At 46.2% G+C, this 13,599-nt stretch overlaps 2 protein-coding genes across 3 annotated transcripts; both read right to left on the bottom strand.

Annotated features, from left to right (window-relative positions):
* Window positions 1-14: 14 nt before the first annotated feature.
* Window positions 15-2,747, bottom strand: fxyd7 (FXYD domain containing ion transport regulator 7). Its single transcript, XM_056593079.1, has 5 exons — window positions 2,531-2,747; window positions 2,293-2,367; window positions 2,167-2,203; window positions 995-1,032; window positions 15-897 (listed from the first exon to the last, which is right to left on the bottom strand). Exons 1-5 carry the CDS (start codon window positions 2,685-2,687, stop codon window positions 878-880), a joined length of 327 nt encoding a protein of 108 aa, XP_056449054.1. The 5' UTR covers window positions 2,688-2,747; the 3' UTR covers window positions 15-877.
* A 1,217-nt stretch (window positions 2,748-3,964) lies between these two features.
* LOC130384757 (FXYD domain-containing ion transport regulator 6-like) lies at window positions 3,965-8,757 on the bottom strand. Of its 2 annotated transcripts, none has more exons than XM_056593081.1 (9): window positions 8,379-8,757; window positions 6,895-6,975; window positions 5,894-5,917; window positions 5,683-5,706; window positions 4,842-4,916; window positions 4,658-4,694; window positions 4,514-4,560; window positions 4,359-4,402; window positions 3,965-4,246 (listed from the first exon to the last, which is right to left on the bottom strand). In XM_056593081.1, the coding sequence occupies exons 2-8, from the start codon at window positions 6,944-6,946 to the stop codon at window positions 4,398-4,400; spliced, it is 264 nt and encodes an 87-aa protein (XP_056449056.1). In that variant the 5' UTR covers window positions 6,947-6,975; window positions 8,379-8,757; the 3' UTR covers window positions 3,965-4,246; window positions 4,359-4,397. The 2 variants fall into 2 exon arrangements, with proteins under 2 accessions (XP_056449056.1, XP_056449055.1); XM_056593080.1 differs by having other exon boundaries at window positions 4,355-4,402; window positions 8,379-8,755.
* Between the last annotated feature and the right edge of the window lie 4,842 nt (window positions 8,758-13,599).

Raw genomic sequence — 13,599 nt, 5'->3', positions numbered from 1 at the left:
GACAGAAGGTGGGTATAGAGCAGATTTATTGACAGATAGATATTCATATTATTAAAAAGACCAAACAAGTCTTGCTGAGTAGTTTATTTAACCTGACTTTATAAATCCCTGTGATCTGGATTATAACGTCATGATGTCATAATCCTACAGCAATTCTAAACATCAGCCATTGTGATCATGAGGAATATTACGCACAATTGAGAAAAGGTTTAAAACCAAACAATGAAATACATTTGATATATTTAATTCACAATGTCCAATATGCACCAGGACATTATGTTATATCGACATTGAATTAAACTTTGATGCATAACTGATTTCCTTATAATGTAGATGACACGGGAGCTTTAGAATATGCTAAATAAAACCTCATAATAAATATATAAAATCAAGAAAGTGAGAAACACAAAACCTCACAAAACAAATTCCATAACATCATTTTAAGAACAGTTTCAATTCATGCTTTTTTATTGTTTTGCTTGAAAATGTCCTAAGGGTGCACCATCATCTAACAAGGCAAAGGGTTCTACGGTACAATCGTTACTATATCGGACTCCTCCCGTCATGCAGTCCGTCTACTCTGGAGGAGGGAATCTTCCCAGACAGCCGTCGGGCCGCCTCACATTCCCGCTCCTCCGTTCACGTGCATCCATGTTTATTTAGTGTTTTAAATACATTCCGCGCTTTGAGAGTCGAGAACTGCGATGCGATAGCGGACGACGGCGCAGACGTCAGAAACGGTGCTTAATACTGTGTATGAATAAGTGGATCGATGGCCTGTCAGTCTCCTACTTGGCGGCGGTCCGTCAGCCGTAGGAGCGCGGCCCGGGGCCCATGGCGGCTGGTGGCGGGGTGGTCCCGGCCCCCCGCGGCCCCCCTACACCGTCTGGGGAGGAACTGACAGCACAGAGCAGGGTAAGACCGGCGCCCCCCCCCCATCACGACCAGGACTACGGCGGTGTGGGGAGGACCACGGCAGGAGAGACGGTCCTACCTTCTGTTTTGGGGATGGGGGTCCCAGAAGCGGGAGTCCTATAGAGGGGACGGGGACGGGGGGGAGACAGGGGGAGGAGTCAGAACACAGCACAGGGGGAGGAGTCAGAACACAGCACAGGGGGAGGAGTCAGAACACAGCACAGGCTTTGGGTGTCAAACGGAGGAAAGGAACAGAACACGACAAGACCTGATGTGTAACGTTAGGCGTAACTCTACGTACTCCCAGGCACATAATGCGTTACTATATGTATCTAGGTTACCTCCATGTACTCCCAGGTACACAATGTGTAATGATATGCAACTAGGTTGCCTCTACTCCCAGGCACTGACCAAATGTGAAACTATATGTAACTAGGTTACCTCTGCAAACTGACGCAATGTGTAACTATATGTAACTAGGTTACCTCAACGTACTCCCAGGGACAGACACACGATGCAGCTCTATATCTGACTACAGGGCACCCCTTCGTCCCTCCAGACACACACACACGATGCTCAGCTCTATATCTGACTACAGGGCACCCCTTCGTCCCTCCAGACACACACACACGATGCTCAGCTCTGTATCTGACTACAGGGCACCCCAACGTCCCTCCAGACACACACACATGATGCTCAGCTCTATATCTGACTACAGGGCACCCCAACGTCCCTCCAGACACACACACACGATGCTCAGCTCTGTATCTGACTACAGGGTACCCCAACGTCCCTCCAGACACACGATGCAGCTCTATATCTGCCGACAGGGCACCCCTTGGTCCCTCCGGGGTGCAGGGGTTCCTCTCATGCTGTTGACTCTGGCAGCAGAGCGGCGTTCTGTTCAGGCAGCATGCCGTTAGCTACGGGGGCGCCCCTCCCCACACTAGCAACACACTCGGCCCAGCGTTGCGCCCCAACGCAGACTGCCCCCCGGGTCCATGCACGAGGGGGACGGGGATGCGTGGGCGTGTCAGTCTGGTGGCGGGGGCGGCGCGCTCTGGGGGGCTCCGGGGTGTGTTGGGAGTGTTTCTGGGTTGAGGGGGGAGAGAGGGAGGGGGGCGTTCTTGGGGGCGCTACGGGGCGTTTCGTTAGAAGAGGGGGGTGTGGTCCGCAGCAGGCGGACTCGTGGCCCGGACTCATTCAGCATGCACAGGCTGGTCATCCACGAGCCTCGAGCACAACGCTTACTTGGAGGACGACTTAACACAATTTGTGAATTTTTTACCTGTTTGAGAAATATAAAGGACAGAGGTTATATTGGGGCATTTGGGGAGGGCCTGGTCGATGTGCGGGAGAGGGAAACATGATACCTACTCATTGCTATTAGAATGCCTGAAACAGCCAATACTGTGGCGAGAATAACACCTGTGGTCCGTAATGTCTCATAATCTATAAGGAGGGAAAGAATCGTTATGATGGATTACATCTTAATGTAAAGGATCAAACGTGAAGCATCACTCACTCAGACATACAATATAATTCACAACCATCATGATTCATTATTTATTGCAAACAACCTGGCTCAATGCCACGTTACAGAAAGCCCACCCACCGTAATGGAAGTCACTCTGGTCTGGGTACATCGGTTCTGCAAAGAAAAGGAAGGTTAATATTCTGCTGATATCAATAGTGATGGATATCCCAATAGGCCCACAGCGGATGAGTTGGTACAATACCATCTCAAAGATAAACCTATAGTAGAGATGCATAGATAAGGACACACAATTAACAGGAGCCTACGTCAGAATTGCGGCTTTTTTTTGTTGATCAATGAGAATCGCTTAGCTGGCGCTTTCTGTTCCGCACCCTGCAACTGATGCAGCAACCTCTTTATCTATCCTATTCATTGGAGATGTTGCACTGTCAAACAAAAACGAATGCATTCTATTAAACTAATACTCTGATAGCTCTAAACACAAATGCATAATTGATCAGTAATTAAATATAAGAACATCTCATCTTAATTAGACTGCAACTATCATGCAGCATCAGTGCTCAACTTTTGGCAAGCGGTTATTCATACACCAATCTATTCCTAACGTCACAACTAAAAAAAACAAAAACGTCTTCTATTTCTCTGAACCTTACAGAGTCCAACCGTTTCTTAAATTACCCGAATTAAGAGGAAGAAAACTAACGATAGACGAGGATAAACTCACCTTGTGTGGCTGACATGACGGCGTCTTGCGGCTTCTCTCTCCTTCAGTCTTAAAAAAGGTCCGGCTCTGAAGTCTTAAGGATTGCGAATACAGCGACGGGAGAGAGAAGGAGAGAGAAGTGCTCCTGGACCGTTGGGTTGCTGCTGGACAGGAGAAGAGAAGAGAAGAGCTGCACCTTATTCCGCTGCACCGTCAGCTCCACACTGCGCCCCCTGCTGGCCCAGACACGTCACTGCAGCGGATGCGGTGGTGCAGCAGTGCACCGCCCACCGCCTCCACCGCCCTGCAGTGCACCGCCCACCGGCGTGCATGGCTGTATAATAAGAGGCGGTTTTCCATGGCTTATCCCCAAGAGACTAATACAAAGCAATGCGGTTCCAGTGCAGCAGCAATAACATCAGCTGCTTTCCCTCTTTGTTGGGAATTTACGTGTACAGGCCAAAGCGGGTGTTTTATGCACACTTGCAGCTAACGTGGTTAGTGTCGACAAAGGGAAATAAAATGTTATCAGTGTCTTCACCAGCAGTATCTGCAGTCCAGATCTGCAGTGAAGTTGTCATGAAGCTTCGACTTGAGCACTGCGGATGCTTGTTTGAATGTGTGCCCAAATAATCGATGACAGATCCCCCCCCAAACACATCTGATATAACGAGGGTAGACCCCCCCCCCCTTATGGGACCATGCCGTTGTTTTACCGCAGGATAGCCCTGCTGCAGAAGGCCTTGATGAGGAGGCTGCTCTACAGCCGATTGCATTGACGACCACGCGTGAGGCTCATTGCAGACCTGACATTAATGCAAATAAAACATCGAACACAAACAACGTAATTTAATGTTCTTCGTAATTTTATTAAAATGTATCAGAAAAAGAACAGTTCACATTTAGTACTATACAATTAAAAATTGCCAATGGCGATAAAATAGAAAAATTAAGACAAAACACTGAAAGAATCAACCGAAACTTTGTTTAAGATTTCATAAAAGTAATTCAGGTCTAATGCCGCCCCCTGCAGATAGGAATCAGTACTGCTAACCACAGGTAGGGTCCGTACTGCCACCTTCAGGTTGGAGTCAAAACTGCTACTTGCCAATCGGGGTCGGTACTGTCATCTGCAGGTAGGAGTTGGTCGGAAAAATAGAAAGTCGGAATTATTTTCTTAATGCGACAGAATAAGCTTTAGAAAGTATTCTAAAAGTAGTTAATTTTTTTAGGCATACTTGCATTACACCAACTTCTCTACAGGTGAATGAATCAGGGCTCTTAAGCTGTGGACAGAGTTCAAATTGTATTATTATATTTTTAAACAAGCATTATGATTTCATAAAATTGTATGTATCCTACTATTGTAATCCAAGTTTAAACACGGGGGTATTTACCGCTAGGAAGGCCTGCTTCTGCATCAGGGGCCTTAGGTCTGAGGGCACTACAAATAAAAACTAATAATTAGGAACAGGATAGGACTCGTTTCCAAATTTATTTCCTTTCAATTTTATGTTTTATTACCACCTTTTGTTTCTTACCTTGGCTTTTCACTTTTTGAGCAGCCACACTTCCGAGCTGATGAAAGAGGAGAACATCTCAACCTTTAAGTCGACCACATCGACATTAGCAGACTACTGCAGCGTCTCCCGGTCCAGAGACAGTCAGCAGTGACACCAAAGGGCAGCGGAGGCATGCTGGGGGGGGGTAGGGGGTGGTACTTACTAACGATGAGGCCAATTCCCAGGACGAAGAGGACCACAGCAAAGACCATGCCTCCAATCCTCAGCGATTCATAATCTGAAACACAAATACACCAGAGGCGTCATGAAAGTCTATCTTTAGCCTCCTAGCTCAAGAGCTACATCAGGAGCTCTTGTGTTAACTCTCCGAGCTGAGAAGCTAAATGAAAAGCTCTTAGAAAAAAATTCTAGATAACGATAAAATCGAATAAACCCCATCATGATATCTATTCAACTCCTTCCAAAGTTTAGGCCGGATTCAACTAACTGCAGGCTGGATTCAACCAACCGACTGTAGGCCTGATTTAACCAACCGACTGTAGGCCGGATTCAACCAACCGAATGTAGGCCGGATTCAACTGACTGTATGCCGGAATCTACCGGTTGACTGTTGGCCGGATTCAACCAACCGACTGTAGGCCGGAATCTTCCGGTTGACTGTAGGCCGGATTCAACCAACCGACTGTAGGCCTGATTCAACCGACTGTAGGCCGGATTCAACCAACCGACTGTAGGCCTGATTCAACCGACTGTAGGCCTGATTCAACCAACCGACTGTACTCCGGATTCAACCAACCGACTGTAGTTCGGATTCAACCAACTGACTGTAGGCCGGATTCAACCAACCGACTGTAGTTCGGATTCAACCAACCGACTAGGCCGGATTCAACCAACCGACTGTAGGCCGGATTTCAACTATTTGTTGGCAGTGGAGCGTTCTGACCTCTGGGTGAATGTGTTCCACTTCTTCATGAGAAAACAAATGAATGGAAAAAGGAAGCAGGCCTGACCCCCAGATGGTCCCTGGAGAACGGGTCACTCACCGTAGTTGAAGGCACTGTCGCTGTCTGCTCAAAGGAAACAAAAAGAAAAACACAAATAAGACTTAACACATTACAAGAAAATAGGAGTTTTTGTAGTGAGTTCTAAATAAAATAAGTTGTCATTTTGATGGTCTGGAGTTGCGATGTATGTACAACATATTTTCAGGTGGACCTGAAAATATCAATATGTGATATATTCCTCCATACTCACACTGGGCGTCTTCCATGGTTGAGGCTATTGAAGGAGGCAAGGAAGACATTGTTAGTCGAAATGTCACAAAAAGAAGACTATAAATTGGGCCACAATAACTTCAAAACATGCAATCGAAGGGAAATGCAAAGTGGAGTGATTGAGTGAGCGAGAGTGAGTCGTTTCGGTCATGCATTCAGAACATGAATGCAGAAACAAAGGCACGAGTCTAGCATGGGACCGCTTTCATGGACGAGCTCTTCAGTTTGAAACTGTATCTGATAAATCGGTTTTGGTTTTGTTTCATCAAAACGACAGAAACTAGGATTCATCTTATCCAATAAGCAAAAGCCCCCCATCACTGCTTGGAAAGATGAAATAGTTTGAATATATTGTAGAAGGGGGGGGTCCTTAGAACTGTAGAGCGGTCTAAGTTAGGTGTAGGGTGGAATAGATCTGTCGAGAGGTATAGTAGAGCTTGAGAGTGGCCTGGTATGAGTCAGCGGTAGAACGTGCTAGAAGCTGGCACTGGGGGCTGCCCTAAGCGGGCCGACCTGTAAACGTGGGCGGCGGCCATGTTTTCTGTGCTGAAGCTAAAGTACACTGGAGAGGTATTCATGACTAAAGTCCAGAGGGGCTTACAGTCTGAGTTCCAGTACAGCTTTAGGCTTTCATACCTCATGGAGGTAGAAGTACTTCAACAACTCTTATTTCTTGCCAGCTCAATGCCCTCAATGTAACCGTCTTCAGTACACGCTTGGAGAAAAAAGGTTTGGAATTTGGAAAAGCACCCTGAACATGGAACCTGCGAGTAGTAGCAGAGAGCTAACACTTCTAGTAGTAGGCAGCAGAGAAGCTAACACAGCTAGGCGTCCTGCGGGGAGGCCGCCGGCGCCCCCCACGGAGCGGCTCTCTGGTCGGGAGCGCGGCGCTCCCCAGACATCAGCCCAAACAAGGAGCGTGTGAGCAGCACGGCGGGAGGACGCTACCGTCGCCAGCGGGCCGAGAGTGAGGTTGCTCACCCCAGGCCGGAGACAGCCAGCAGCACACGGCCAGCAGCACAGCCAGCTCCATTCCAACCGCTTTGAGGACTGCAGGGGAGCCTAGAAGAACCGACAGAAACCCAGTGGGTGGAAGCCGGGTGGAAAGTGAAAGTGAAACAAAAAAGACATTTGTTTACATTCCATAATTCATTCATCGCTTCTGGTGAAACTGCTCTCTGATTCTAGCCAAGCATTAAAAGTTTCTTTCCATTTCGTATACTTAACGATAATCAGGATAATCAAAAAGGCGTACGATTAATTATCTGCAGATCGACTCATCGATGGATCTGCTAAACCCTTGCAGCCATAACAGTGTGAGGTGTGGGTGGGTCCGAGCTATACGTTATACCCATGGTGAACACCATGATGACGCATGATGAACACAATGATGCATGGTGTGTTCACCATGATGCTTGGTGAACACACCATGCATGATGATGAACACACCATGCATCATGGTGTACACACCATGCATCATGGTGTGTTCATCATGCACCACCACCATGGCCCATGCACCAGGGTGCACGGTGCATGGGCCACAATAACAAGAGGCCCGATGGTGCAACGTTAGACGGGCTATATTAAGCTGCTGGTGGGTTCAGCTGCACCTCACATTTCTCAGTTCTCACGAGCACCACGGTTTCCTCTGACGGAAGCAAACAGCTCAGATACACTTGATTCTGATACATCCAGACTCAACCCCACATGATGACGGCTCCTCTCTTGAAGCAAACCCCCAAGGTCGCATTCCCTGATGCGTCTTACTGATAGTGGGAAAATAAAGCAACAACAGGTCCCTGGGCCTTTCACTGGCTCCAGGGAGGCTCAACCAACCCAAACAGAAACCCCCCTGAGAATGTGAACATGGTATGACCCAATAGCCTGGCCTCTTGGGAATTTAACACAGAGCTTAAAGGTTTAAAGTGTCAATGTTAGGTTAATGGTATTTTATCTATTAAAGTGTTCATATTAGGTAAAGGGTAGTTTATCTATTAAAGAGTGAATATTAGGTGCAAGTGTCGTGCATTATCTTTTAAACTGTTCAATTAAAGTGTAGGATCTTTTTAAGTGGATTTATTTAGGTAAATAGTAGCTTTTAATAGTAGTTAAAACGATAAACCACACTTGACCAAATACTAAAACACACTTGAAAGCTTTAGTTCGGGTTTTTTTTTTGTCTGATTATTTAAGAGTAGATCCCACTCAGCTGAGCCACCTAACTATTGTAAACATTCATGAAACAAATCCCTTCATGGAATAAACATTAAAGTGTTGACCACGGAGGAAAAGTGATTATTTTGGTCAGTTAATGGAAAACTTTCAAATTCTTGAGTCACGTGTGAAGAAAGGCATTTAGTTTACACACTGAAGCTCTCATCAATGGGTTCAATTGTATTTTAACAGACCGTGTTCTCCTCGAATAACATCACCTTCTGAAGCACTAACACCTCTCAGAGACCTACCTGATCCGAGTTCGGTCAGCTGGTTTCCTGATGTTTTGATCGAAGGCAGAGAAAAACCTTTTCTCTTGAACTCCAGCGAAGATGGTAATGATGCAGAATGCAAACGTTTGTTTGATGGATATTAGAGCACCGTCCTACAAAGCCTGGCCAAAAATAAGCGGTCTTGAGTCGGCTTCAACTTTGGAGTAAGTTTCTTCAGGGGTCCTAACAATTAATCCCACTCGTGGGGATTCCGTAAAACGTGAGAGAAAGTGCGGGCGGGGTGGTCGTTCCTCTCTCTCTACATTCGGGATTGGAGGGGGTGGCACTTGGGATTGATCTCCTAAATAACCTGACCTCGTTCCAGGCGGTCTCCTCTCACGACCGAGCCCAGGGATGGGATGCCCAAAATGAGCGTTATTGAGAGAGAGGGCGGGACTTTCAGTTACATGAGCGGTGATGGTGGGCGGTACTTCCGATAGAGAGGTATCCGTTCGTTTACGGTATGCGTTTCAGGGGTTCTGGAGTAAAATGATTCGTCAATGATTAATATTTATTATAGTGTTCATTGTTGTTCTTGTTGTGTTGTTACTCTTCTATCGCTGGGGACTGTTAACTGGTGTACACAACTCTTAGGAAGTCGAAGACCGGAAATTGCGTGTTGGTAGACCAGAATAACGCCACAATTCTGGATCCCTATCAGCGGAATACTCTGTCCCAGCTTGTGCAGCTGAGCTGCTTACTATGTACTTGGTCGTTTGTGGACCTGTAGCTACCAATTTTGGACGTGAAGCGAGGTGAAGCACGTTGGATGTATGTGTAAGGTTGTTAATTAGACAGGCCACCATGTGGCGCTGTTTGCCGCGATATGAATCTTGTGTGCCAACGTAGTTCGTATGTGCTCCATCTTGTTTCATGTTTGTTGAGTGCTGTGTGTTAGCGTCTTATATGATCTCGTACAATATGATTTTGTCTAGGCTACTGCTTAATTTAATGTTTTCGTCCTTTTCTTATTTTATTTGAAAGATAATTTTTATTTAATTAGGCCTATATAGTTTATGGTTATGTTTATTTTTACATTTTGTTGGGTCAGAGTATTTTCTAATTCTTGTTTCATGTTTGACCCTAATGGATACAAGGCGACTATTGAAGAATTTCCACTGTTGGGGAATAACAATCCCGAACCACTGTGTCCCGCCGTGGTCCTTCTCTACCCATCACACCAACAAACAGACACAAAATCAGAGTCCAAGGGTCATAGAGAGGCAGCGGGACATTTGGGTTACATATGCATGGTCTCGGGTTCCGAAAATGTTATATATTAAGTAATGCACCATTAGTATATTTAGCAGTACGACATGTAGACTAACCTGGGGCGGTGTAGCAGAACTAGCACAGGCTTGTGGTTACCCGAGGTAAACCACACCACGCTGTCGAATTCCATCCTCCGTTCAGCCCCAACAACCTCAGTCAGTAGTAGGAGAAGGCCGATACAGCAGTACAGTAAGCTACTCGATTTAAATGTATATAATATGTTGGCTGAAATACAAACGCCCGCTACTCCCCCTTCCTTTAGTTTTAATTCCACTATCATTTAGGATTGATTATGTCTTAAGAAGAGGTTCTTCCTCACAGTATGAAGCACAATTCATGGAATACGTTGCAACTTTTTAATGATAAAAATAAGTGACGGACAGTATGCACATGAACCGCACATAAAGGCGACCAGAGTTAAAAACAACTTCACCGCTCCAGTAGATGGCGCTGTTGAGGTCATTATTCACAGCCTATCAAGTAGGCGAGCTTTCGTTTCAAATCCACCACCACCGTCATTAAACTTAAAACACCAATTAAGAGAAAGTAATGAAAAAAATAAAGGATTTCACAATGGTGGCTGTCAATAAAAAAATCATGTATACGACATCCATCGTCAATAATTCATTAGAGTTACATTTCAGTGTATGTGAAGTTTTCACGGACATCCTGATGAGGGGGCGAAAGCCATCGAAGACCACATCGGTGGTTCCCGTCTCTGCCGTGAATATTGTTTGAAACAATTAACATCATGCACAAAAGTACACAACTCTTTTTTTAATGCCGAAATATTACTGATGTTAATGTGTGCCTTTAATATTGCATTGGGCAGGGTGCGGTTTTAAGATAATGAAAAGGTGCAGATTAGTTCGAACCATTAACACATTATAGATTAACTGAACTGAAATAATCAACATTCATAACGTGTTAGTTATGACCATTATAAAAAAAATGACCCTAAAAAATATATTAAAAAAATCTATGTATAGTATTTTAGCGAGATACGCGTCTGGTGTGGCCGCACCTTAACGTCGCTTCAGGTGTCCACACGAATCACGAAACCGCAGGTCTCAGTCGAGCCAAAAGGGGTCGTCGACGGACTCGTCAGTCCTCCAGCTTTCGGCTGGGGTATAACTCAATAAGCCCCCCCGTCCTCACTCTATGTCCGGCTGTAACACACAGACCACTTTTCCGACACAATTCGACTATTAAAGACGACTACGTGACTTTCTATCGAAGATTCGGATCACTGAGGATTCGAAGCCACCCCTTTAATGTATATAATAAACTAAAAGACAATCATTGAAAGATATGTCAAGGGAAAGTACAAGAAGATCAGATAACAAATAAAAATTTCTGATTTAAATGGATAATGTCAAGGCAGACCTCAAATCTTTCTGAAGTTTGCTCCAGTAACCGGCTCTGGAGAGAACGCCTTTTTAAAAAGATGAAATTTGAGAGCCGAGGAATGACTGGATTGTGTTATCTCCATGGCTAAGATCTATGGTGTCTAAAGTGTTATAGAAGCTTAACCCTCTCTCGGACGCACACATCAACCACTGCACAGATGGAAAAAATATCAAACGAACGGCAGTTTGCGGATGAGGCGGATCATGATAAATGGGTGTGCACTTTTAAGTACTTAAGCTAAAATGGTTCGATTTAAAATAGAAAAAATTATGTTAAGAACTTTGCATACACATTATCACTCGGTATATTGTTAAACATTTCAGATAGTTGCACCAAAAAAACTGTATGTTTCCCACTCCCCTGCAGGTGAACTGAAAAGAACGTCCCAATCCCTAAAACAAACGCTCTGAATAGTGCAACTTGCTTCCAGCTATCTGTTAAATATGCAGACAATATACCTAATTAGAGTGGGCCAATATATAGTAGACAGAAAAGGAGACGCCTGCAGGATATGTTCACAAACCAAACAAGAGGCCCCTGAAGTTACACACACTTCCCAGAGTTCTTCCCAGACCTACAACCCTCCAACACCAGTCAGACCTTTATGTCATCGAGAAAAGGTTTTTAAAGCAAAACACAAAGGGCGTTTTTTAATCCTCGTAAGGGACTTCGTTGTAAAGATGCACCTTTGTTTGCAGTGAATGAGGCTTGAGGAGGGGCAGAAACTAGTGCTCCTTCATCCGGCCTGATGTCCATGCCTCCAGCTGATCCGATTGGCCCTTCAGAGCTCTGTGCGTTTACTGTGGAGGGAGGTGAAACCAGCCCCCCCCCCCCCTCTCTGCAGAGGTCATAGCACCCAGTTGCCTTGCTCCCCTCTCACATCAGGTCAGGGTGGTCAGGTCTCAGGTCTGGGTCGTGATACCAGTGTCGACATTTCTTATATCTCCCCCCTTGAAGCCCCATCTGGATAGGACTGTCTTAACCTGTATAGTCGCCGAGCATCCATTTTGGGGGTAGGCACGGCCTATGAGTCCAAGTCGGGAGAGTCCAAACTACGGACCGCGGGCCAACTGTGGCCCTTGGTCCATTTTGATTTAATTTTGATTTAATACATTTCTTAGTTTACACATTACATTACATTAGTTGGCGCTGTGGAGCTTCTCTTCCCAAAAAGAGGAAGCATGTGAGTAGAGAAAATGTCAGACACGTTGGGAAAATTAATGTTCCCTCTAATAGTTCAATGGCAAGTGCGAGCGTCTGATTTGCAATCAACTGTGGCAGTTATGAAATGAAATCACAATGCTTGTCAGTAGGCCTACTCACAAGGTGCGGCTGGCTGATATAGACGTCTATTATAGCAGACGTTCCTATCCAAAGTGACTTACAATAAGTACATTCAACCATGAGGATAAACACCCTAAAAGTGTATGAATCATGCCAGTACACAAAATTAATCAAACGAGCATACTGGGTCAAGTGCTACATTGTTCCCCTTGTCCTGGCGCCACGATGTTCTGTTGGGAGTCCACTTTGATTCGTGGTTTAGTGTCGATGAAATTAATGTCATATTAAGTCCTATTTATTTATTAGATTGAATCCCTCACTCGTCCTTCCCTATCTTGCTAGGTTCCCAGAGCTGGATCGTAACGTGATGTCAGTGGGGAGCTCGCACCATTTGTGGAGCCGGGAAAGAAAACAATCCAGGTTTTGTTCACCCATAGCGAGGGAGAAGCAAGGCGATCGGCTGTCGCAGAGCGTGCTGGACGTGCGGGGTTGATTGGTCTGACCACGTCCTGGACGTAGGACGGGCCTGAACCATCGCAGCCCGGTGGGCATGTACCAGTGACTTGAACTGGTTTCAAGCAGCCAGCGGCAGCCAGGGCGGGGCGCTGAGGAGCAGTGCATTGTGGGAGGATTCGGGTTGAAGCCCGGCCGGGCCGCATCACTCTGAGCCACAGCCGCAGCCTTGGGCGGTCTTCCTGGGGAGGAACGGACGCATCCTCCCGGGGTCGTGGAGCCCCACCCTGAAGGGGTCGGCAGCGAGGAGCAGCTGGTCGCCCAGTGCACCTCAGAGCTCTCCACATCGACGGAGAGCCCGGTGGTGGGAGACGCCCGTTGTCCTAACCGAGGTCGATTCCGCAATGCATACAACATTTGTATGAATACAAAGCCTAAGCCAGCGTGACATGGAGAAGGTCCTTGATCAAAATATAACTTCCCAGTCACTGAGTCGTTGTTCAAACGCCGTGAAGCAGCCGGTTCCAATCTCAAACTGTGTTGGCCCAATCACATTTCTACCCCTTACCCCTTCCCCTTACCCCTCCCCCTTGTTTTGAAGGGGGAAGGGGAAGGGGTAAGGGGTAGAAATGGGATTGGGCCTTAATGTCAGTCTGTGTGTTTGTTAGAGTTCACAATGCGGCGACATCGGACTACAGTCGTCTGGATACTTCTACCAGCCTTGAGGTGTTCCTGTCAGACGGAGCTCTCCGAGCGCCAGGTGAACCGGGCGTTTCCACGG

This window comes from Gadus chalcogrammus, chromosome 6 (assembly GCF_026213295.1).
Source record: "Gadus chalcogrammus isolate NIFS_2021 chromosome 6, NIFS_Gcha_1.0, whole genome shotgun sequence".
In the NCBI taxonomy this organism is placed as follows: domain Eukaryota; kingdom Metazoa; phylum Chordata; class Actinopteri; order Gadiformes; family Gadidae; genus Gadus; species Gadus chalcogrammus.
The sequence above is the reverse complement of the archived record's forward strand: the minus strand, read 5'-3'. Positions and strand labels throughout refer to the sequence as shown.

Coding starts and splice junctions, on each gene's coding strand:
- fxyd7 (XM_056593079.1), bottom strand. CDS start 2,687: ATGCATCTCTACTATAGGTTTATCTTTGAGATGGTATTGTACCAACTC. Junction 2,368..2,530: donor CCAGAGTGACTTCCATTACG/GTGGGTGGGCTT, acceptor CCCTCCTTATAG/ATTATGAGACATTACGGACC. Junction 2,204..2,292: donor AGGCATTCTAATAGCAATGA/GTAGGTATCATG, acceptor TTTCTCAAACAG/GTAAAAAATTCACAAATTGT.
- LOC130384757 (XM_056593081.1), bottom strand. CDS start 6,946: ATGGAGCTGGCTGTGCTGCTGGCCGTGTGCTGCTGGCTGTCTCCGGCC. Junction 5,707..5,893: donor AACCATGGAAGACGCCCAGT/GTGAGTATGGAG, acceptor TCCTTTGAGCAG/ACAGCGACAGTGCCTTCAAC. Junction 4,561..4,657: donor TCAAAAAGTGAAAAGCCAAG/GTAAGAAACAAA, acceptor TTTTATTTGTAG/TGCCCTCAGACCTAAGGCCC.